Raw genomic sequence first — 8,787 nt, 5'->3', positions numbered from 1 at the left:
TCCTTATACAATAACTTGCCTAATTACCCTAACCTGCCTAGTTAACCTAATTAACCCAGTTTAGCCTTTAAATGTCACTTTAAGCTGTATAGAAGTGTCTTGAAGAATATCTAGTCTAATATTATTTACTGTCATCATGACAAAGATAAAATAAATCAGTTATTAGAAATGAGTTATTAAAACTATTATGTTTAGAAATGTGTTGTAGAAATCTGCTCTCCGCTAAACAGAAATTGGGGGGAAAATAAACAGGGGGGCTAATAATTCTGACCTCAACTACATCAGTTAAAAGATCATCAGAAATCAAAGATACATCAGTTTCAGTGTGTTATCATGTGTGATTAATGGTAAAGATGTATTAAATCTGTTGTTCTATAGAGGATGATTATATTCGCAGACATTTCCACACAATTGTTTAAACCCTTTATTGATAATCTATGCAGAAAAGGTCAATTATTTAATGGTATCATAAAAATAAGCAGTTGAAGTCAGAATTATTAGGCCCCCCAGTTCTGTTAAAAAGAAAGATGTTTTCCACACATTTCTAAACATAATAGTTTTAAAGGGCCATGAAACCCCCCGTCTCAGCAGGGTGTTTTCACACCTCTAGTTTGAAAAAAGTCAGGAAAGTGGGTGAGTCCAGCTCTGTTTTGGTGGGAGTGTCAGGGGAAGGAAAGAGGGAAGGGATTGCATGAAAAAGGGAGTTTCAGTACATGCACGTGCTGATTTTCACAGCAAGACTCAGAGGAGAAAGACACTGACTATGTTTACATGGACATCAGTGATCAAATTATTTGCCTTAATCCGAATAAGACAATAATATGATGAAGGGGTTTACATGAGTTGCTTTTTTAATGTTCCTTTCATGATCCTGTCTTACACGTTTTAGCACATAACTCGACACAGCGCTATCCACATTTCCTCAGGAGTTTCATGTAATTTCAGGTGTTTCATTCTTAATTTGTCGACTTTAACTGCAGTTTGGCACTTTCACTTTCATTCAGGAACATTTCATGCATGCCCCCCCTGACAAACGAGATATTAGATGCAAGGAACTGCTGCAAGAGTGTTGTTTTAATGCAATGTTTGATACCGCACACTGTATAGGAAAAAAAACTCTGCATTTCTCGGTAACTTAGATGCCCTCGGTATAGCGTCACAAAATGCGGTGAAAATCCAACACGATGGTAATAGTTTGATTAAGGTGTTTACATTCGGAGAGCAGCATTTACAGCAGATCTTTCAGTCTATAATATTGTTGTGATATTAACGTACTGTAAACTTACTAACTAAATCATTTTGGCTAAGGTATATCTTTAAAAACTGAAAAAGAACTGTGGAAACTGCGGCAGATTTATAAGTGCAACACTGACGATCCAATGTCTCGGAGCAATTCTTCTTCTTCCACTTATTTTACTTACGGTTGGCAACACAACGTGTTTACATTAGGATCTAATCGCTGTGACGCAGCTTCAAAATTCCTTTTTAAACCGGAAGAAGGAATTTGCTGGAAATGACGCAAAAACAATCAATTTTCCCTTTTTAGCTAAATATATGTGTCCCAACAGTGTTTTTAGCAGCGTGGGACAAAAATTAACGAAGTTGCACCTCATTCACAAAAGAGCGCGCTGATTGGTTCGAACCAGACTTTTTTTGGCGTAGTGGAAAGTGCACAGACACATGCACTCTGGTGTTCACGGCGACCCGAGTTCGATTCCCGCCTTGAGGTCCTATATGCCGATCCTTACCCTCTCTCTGCTCCCCCCACTTTCCTGTCAATTCTCTCTATGGTCCTGTCAAATAAAGGTGAAAACCCCTAAAAATAATTATAAAAAAAATAAGGAAAACTTAAAGTCACTTTGTACCCGCCGGTACAGACATCCAGTCTACATGCTGGAATTGACATAAGGATCTAATCGCCGTGACGCAGCTTCAAAATTTCTTTTCAAACCGGAAGAGCGAATTTGCTGGAAATGACGCAAAAACAACCAATTTTCACTTTTTAGCTAAATATATGTGTCCTAACAGTGTTTTTAGCAGCGCGAGACACTTATATGACTGTCAACAGCTCAAAACATGTGTTTTGGTGTCTCATGACCCTTTAACTACTCATTTCTAATAATTGATTTCTTTTATCTTTGCCCTGATGACAGCACAAAATATTTGACTAGATATTCTTCAAGATGCTAGTATTCAGCTTAAAGAGACATTTAAAGGCTTAACTAAGTTAATTAGACAAGTTAGGTTAATTAGGCAAGTCATTGTATAACAGGGGTTTGTTCTGGAGACAATCCAAGGGGCTAATAATTTTGACCTTAAAATGGTTTAAAAAAAATTAAAACCTGCTTTTATTCTGGCCGAAATAAAACAAATAAGACTTTCTCCAGAAGAAAAAATATTAGAGGAAACACTGAAAAATCCTTGCTCTGTTAAACACCATTTGGGAAACATTTGAAAAAGAAAAATTCACAGCAGGGTGAAAAATTTAGTTCAATTTGTCGCATTTTGAGAATCTACGAATCTCAGTGTGCAGATGGTGAGGAACAGAGTGTGTAGGAGTGTGTGTGTGTGTGTGTGTGTGTGTGTGTGTGTTACCTCCTGATCCAGCAGGATTAAACGCAGGTCATTGGAGGCCGTGAGACGCTCCTGAATCCCCAGACAGAGACTGGGACGGCGTTGGGTTCAGACTGGGGAAATGCGCTGGTTATGGAGACACAGAGTGACGGCTTTACTGGCGGTGCTGGTGATCTTACTGCTGCTGACGCTACTGGCCACACACTCACTGCACAACAACAGGTCAGACAATCAACTCAGCAAGCATTTTTTTTGTTTGTTTGTTTTAAAGGATGTCTAATCGTAGTCGTCTTGGCTAAAACAAGGCAAAACTTGGGCTGTCAGTGAAAATCTAATAGACGTTTAATAATAGGCCAAAACTAGACTATCAAATAAACAGAAATGAAAGACTACACATATAAAGTCTGTCTAATCTGTCTATTAGTCTGTTTTGGGCTATTCTTGGGCTGTCAGTGAAAATCTAGTAGACATCCAAGTTTAATAATGTTTTCTCCAAGCTGTTAACCTTTAGACGTCTATTAGACATCTATTAAACAAAACGGTTTGCTGGGAACTGTGTAAAAATATCCGTAAATTATTATTTTGTGATTCATTTTATTGTTTTATATGCTTAACCTTAAAAAGTGACTTTTAGGAACATGTTTAATCATTTAATTTGACATGTTGTCTGTGTTGGTGTTGTATATTACGCTACTAAAACCTTGTAATAAACTGCAGCACATTAAAATTAATTTACAGACTCGTTTCTCTAGATATACTTTATTATACATTGCATTATTATTTCAAACGACTAAAAGGTCAATAAAAGTCACTTTGTTAAACTGTAGAGTTGAATTTTCAACATCAAAAGTCAGATTTTTCCAATATCAGTGAGCCACACAAAAAACAAATAGTTATGACCAGAATTAACTTTTAATTTGCCCCTCCAGAACTCACGAACAGAGACCGACGGCGGACAGAAGAAACCAGAGAAGATCTGCGGAGAAACACACACACACTCCTCCGCACACACAGCATCCACTAAAACCCACACACGCTCCTCCACACACACCGCATCCCCCCAGGAGAGCACACCCACCCGTGGTCTTCCTGAAAACACACCGCACCGGCAGCAGCTCCGTGCAGAATATACTGTTTCGACTCGGGGAAAGAGAGAGCGCCACCTTCGCCTTTCCCTCTCGCACTTACCAGTTCAACTACCCACACAGGTACCTGCACACACACTTTAATGTGGCTTAGAAGAATAGTTCACCCAAAGATTTAAATAATCTCACGCTGTGAAATTTACAATAACTTAACCCTTGTGTGCTGTTGGGTTGTTTTCATCCACTCTGGGGTGATTTTGAGTCTTTATTTGCCCTCAACTTACTCTGTGTTTCAGCAAATAGATTGATTTTGGTGACAAATCTTATTTTGACACATATTTTGGGAAACACTGACAATTTTCAATAATTCAATACACTCTGGGCAAATTGACTACCCTTTCGTTATGTTTGGGATCGTTTTTGCCCCACTGATTTCCATTATAATGACATATTTTGATTGCAATGCCATGACAGCATATAATCATGCGTTCCTGATTGTTGCTGGTTTGGATGCGCCCAGTCAGTATCTGGATGGGAGACCACATGGAAAAGTAGGTTGTGGGTCCTAACGCCCCAGTATAGTGAAGTGGACGCTATACTGCTCAGTGATGAGACGTTAAACTGAGGTCGTAACTCTCCATGGTCATAAAAAAATCCCAGGATGTGCTTCGAAAAGGGCTAACCCCGGTATCCTGGCTAAATTTGCTCACTCACCTAGGCCATTTTCTATGGTGGCCTCCTAACCATCCCCATAACGTAATCGTCTCCTCTCCACCAATAAGCTGTTGTGGTGTGCGGTCTGGCGCAATATGGCTGCTGTCGCGTCATCCAGGTGGATGCTGCACCCTGGTGGTGGATTTTCGTATATAATTTTGTAATAAATATTTGACTTTTTAAATTATATGACTTGCAGCAGCGCATGACGTAATAACAATATTAATAATTTGTATACATCAGTCACGTGACATGGGATGTTTCTCAATATCCATTCTTTGGGTTTCTTTCGTCCTCGTGTTCAGTTACAAGATTCAAGACCACAAGAACGGAGGATGCGTGAAAGTTCCCGGGTTTGTGTTCTTGACATCAAAGATGCATCAATGCAGCACAGTACTCACTCCAGAAGTCCCAGAAGTCATTGCGGCTGAATAAAGGGAGTCATAAACATTTACATTAGATGTCGTTGAAGGAATGCGTCATTAGAGCTGCCATTTTAGTAGCGCTCATTTGAAATCAATGTGGGACCAAGAAGTAGTGGAGAACCGGCCATCTGGAGCTATGATATATACAACAGTTGTCTCGTTCTTTAATCTGATAGGCTGATAGCCGTGCGATATTCTGCAAATAGCAGCCCTCGTCCAGCCTCTTCACCTTTCACCCTTGTGTATTACTCCACCCACATACAGCAACAAGCAGAGGACACTCTACAGTTTGACGTTATTGCTGCTGTTGGGCAATATAATGTACTTTTGAGCCCTTTTTAGTCAAGAATGTAGTTGTTTAGATTGCGACTATGCAGTTTATTTACAAGTATAGTGCCTATTTTAAAATATTTATAATTTCTGAGAGACAGCACGTCGGCGGGCATTAGCTCGTCTTTGAGTTAATACGATTGACGATGTTCATCTACTAGATGGCGACAGAGATGCATAATAGGCCCTAAGAGAAAAACAACTTCATTTTCTACTGCTGATCAAATAATTATTGAACAAGTAAATGACTAAGTCGATCTCTCTTTTGTATGTTGTAGTGCTTTATTTATACCATAGTAACATTGCGATTTGCTGATTGCAATACTGGGAAATCACGTTGTTTTTCTAGACTGATGACATTTCAGGCCGTTCAGCCACATAATCTTAAAATGTGAGCCAAACCCCCTGTTTTGTAATCACTTTAGACATTACGCTAGAGAATCATTTAAATACTATAGCTCTAAAATGACGTTGGTGAAGTAACAGCGATTTCTGAATCAGCTGTAGATGTGAATCAGTGGCGGAAGAAAGTAGTTCCTGTCACAAAAAGATTTGAGAGACACTCAGTGTTTGATTTAGTTTTTTTATACACACCATTATCAAACTGTTGTATAAACGCAATATGCTTTCCATAGCAGTGCGATGTGGCTATATATCGTCACTGGTGGGACACTAAGACACGCATATTTTGCTTATATATTTATAAACATATATTTATGATTAAGAGTCTTTCCGGGGGTCAGGAAGCAAATAATAAACTATGAATTTAAATCACTTTTCTACATCGATGGATGAGTGACCGCATTTATTATTGAATGCTGACAAAGAGCGTGGGTTTGTGTTTAATTTGATCTAAACCATGTCCTGAAACACACCTCCTCCTGCTTTCACTTTCATTCTAACGGAGGGAGCGATTCGTTTGTGAATGAATCTCCATTATGAATGACTCGTGTGAATCATCGATATTGCTGCGTCTAAATGTGCATATCCACCTTTCTGATCTAAACGGTATATAACATTTGTAATATTTACTAAATTAGGGTGGACAGTATGCACATTGAGGCGAAGGCACGGTTATGTTATTGGGCACTCCTATAGGTTACTTCAAAAACTAGCATTCGTAAACTTAGCCGACAATAATACACATTTCTGGCACCGCAGCGTCTTGTCATATTTCATTAACATTGTTTGCTGTATATATTTAACAAAACTAGCTTAAACCTAGTATTTAGAGCGAGTTGGCGCTACTTTGCCTTCTGGTGAATGCAGTAAGTGACTGTATCATCATCAATAATGTTAGTTGCTTAGCACAAAAGTTAACAAGCATACAAAATTTGTAACATACAAAATCTTAATTCAATGCTGTTCCAAGACTGAGCCCTGAGCTTAGAATATCGTCGAGCCAGGGGCTCCCTCCCGTTTGAAGGGAGTTTGAGCTCAGGTAATCTCGAGAACTCCCCTGTTTGTGAATGTGTTAGGAATAGCTGAGATCTAGATGGCTAAGAGTTTGTCTTAAGATGCTACTTTGGAGTAGTCAATTTACTTAAGATGTATGTTTATGGACGGTAAGAGGAACCTGGGGAAAACCCACACGAGCACGAGGAGAACATACAAACTCTGCACAGAAATGCCAACTGGCCCGGTGAGGCGTCAAACCAGTGGCATTCTTGCTTTAAGGAAACAGTGCTAACCACTGGGTCGCCATGCTATATGCGCCGCTATATGCAGAGCTCACGTGGGACCAGCTGTGATCAATCATGAGCATGTGATCCTCTTGAAATTAGTTTATTACTAAAGCACGCAAAACGAAATCTTACCTATGAAATGTTCTGCCTTTATGCTTTGTTTTCTTTGTTTGCTCATTACTACACCCGGACGCATCCCTAAAGTCCAGCATCTTCAGATTGGCTTTGGTCTTGGACTAGTGCAGTTGAGTGACTTTTGTCCTGGGAGTACTGTAGCGTCACTATTAACACATGCTCAGGGTCCGTATGTGATATCCAGTGTATATATCTATGAAAGGGAGTAAGGAGGTGGGCTGCATTTTCATTATTAATGTTCAGATATAGCAGGAACGGTCCCCTCAATAACACAAGTCCGTTCTCTGCGTTCTTGGAATTTAGATACAGCCATGGCTGCAACCGAAAGTCATTGATTTGAGTCATGAGAGGGGAGTCAAACCCCTCTCATATGACCATTACGCAACTATTAAAGCCATGGTCACAATGCACTTTTCAACCAATTGACTTCCAGTCATATGCATGCGAATGTCCCTGAATGAAATACAGGCTTGCGTAGCAAGTTTCGCAAGTCACTGTGTTACATAGTTCAAGCTTGGTTAACTGACCTGTCAATTGGTTCCATGTGAATATGAAGAAATCAATTTTTTTATCAGTCTCACATCTTCTTGTATTATAATCCACCCATTTTTGCAACACTGTCTGTCAAGTATGAAAATGAAACTGAAATCGCAGTCTCTCTCTCCCTTTCTTTCAGATTCAGAGCGTCATCAGTGGACGAGCTGCCTGAGGGTTCATCTCAGTTTGACCTGCTGTGCAGTCATATGCGTTTGGACCTGCGGCAGGTGAGGAAGGTGATGCCCCAGAACACAGTCTTCATCACACTGCTGCGAGACCCAATCAAAACCTTCGAATCAGTCTTCAGATACCACACCTCCACAGTTCCAGCATTCCTCAGCGCACACCGAGCCTCCAGCAACATGGGCAAACCTGCACTCTCAGTCTTCCTGGAGTCTCCGGAGACCTTCTGGGACCCAATGGAGCCGTGGAACGGTCTTGCCAAAAATCCCATGAGCTTCGACATGGGGCTGAACAATCAGAAGTGGAACAGCTCCTGGCCTGAAGACCTGGCGCAACTGGAGGAGGCGTTTCACCTGGTGATGATCGCTGAACACTTTGACGAGTCGCTAATTCTCCTGGGATCTCTTCTCGGACTTGATTACGAAGATTTGGCTTATCTTCGACTCAATTCTCGTGCTAGCAACAGCAAAACAGAGCTAACTGAGAATATTCAAGCGAAACTGCGATCCTGGAACGTCCTGGACACGCTTCTCTATGACTTCTTCGTGCAGGTTTTCTGGGAGAAGGCGGCTCAGTTTGGGATGGAGAGGTTGAAAGCGGAGACTGCACGTCTTCGGGAATCTACAGAGAGTATTCTGCGGAAATGTGTCTCGAGGGCTGCAGTGCCCCCTGGTGAGCTGGAGGACCTGCTGCGACCGTGGCAGACGGAGACGGTCACCATTGTGGGATATGAGGTAAAGGGAAATCTCTCGCTGCAGGATCAGGGCTTCTGCGTGCGGATGATGTTGCCTGAGCTTCAGTATCACTCGCACTTGTATTTCAGGCAATACGGGAGAGATATGAGAGCCGCTTCAGCTGAACTCTGAAATGTGGAAATCATAACAGACTGGTGTTGGCCAATGGTGTCTTGGTTCCGGCCTTTCTACTCATTAATCAAGCTCAGTCTGGAGGTTTTCAATACCATTCATTAATTTTCCTTCGGCTTAGTCCCTTAAATAATCAGAGGTCACCACAGTGGAATAAACCGCCAACTATTCCAACATATGTTTTACACAGCAGATGACCTTGCAGCCACAAGCCAGTACTGGGAAACATCCACACTCTCTCATTCACACACAC

The 8,787-nt window shown here is 40.9% G+C and overlaps 1 protein-coding gene across 1 annotated transcript; it reads left to right on the top strand.

Annotated features, from left to right (window-relative positions):
* Positions 1-2,677: 2,677 nt before the first annotated feature.
* LOC130220693 (galactose-3-O-sulfotransferase 3) lies at positions 2,678-8,534 on the top strand. Its single transcript, XM_056452916.1, has 3 exons — positions 2,678-2,796; positions 3,504-3,782; positions 7,625-8,534. Exons 1-3 carry the CDS (start codon positions 2,696-2,698, stop codon positions 8,532-8,534), a joined length of 1,290 nt encoding a protein of 429 aa, XP_056308891.1. The 5' UTR covers positions 2,678-2,695.
* The last annotated feature ends 253 nt before the right edge of the window (positions 8,535-8,787 follow it).

Source organism: Danio aesculapii, chromosome 3 (genome assembly GCF_903798145.1).
Source record: "Danio aesculapii chromosome 3, fDanAes4.1, whole genome shotgun sequence".
NCBI lineage: Eukaryota > Metazoa > Chordata > Actinopteri > Cypriniformes > Danionidae > Danio > Danio aesculapii.
Note: the sequence above shows the minus strand (reverse complement) of the source record. Positions and strands in the feature narration are given on the sequence as shown.

Bases quoted from the DNA above. Each gene is read 5' to 3' on its own strand.
- LOC130220693 (XM_056452916.1), top strand. From the start codon at position 2,696: ATGCGCTGGTTATGGAGACACAGAGTGACGGCTTTACTGGCGGTGCTG. The intron at 2,797-3,503 runs GTCAGACAATCA...TTGCCCCTCCAG, and splicing joins CACTCACTGCACAACAACAG to AACTCACGAACAGAGACCGA. The intron at 3,783-7,624 runs GTACCTGCACAC...CCTTTCTTTCAG, and splicing joins CAGTTCAACTACCCACACAG to ATTCAGAGCGTCATCAGTGG.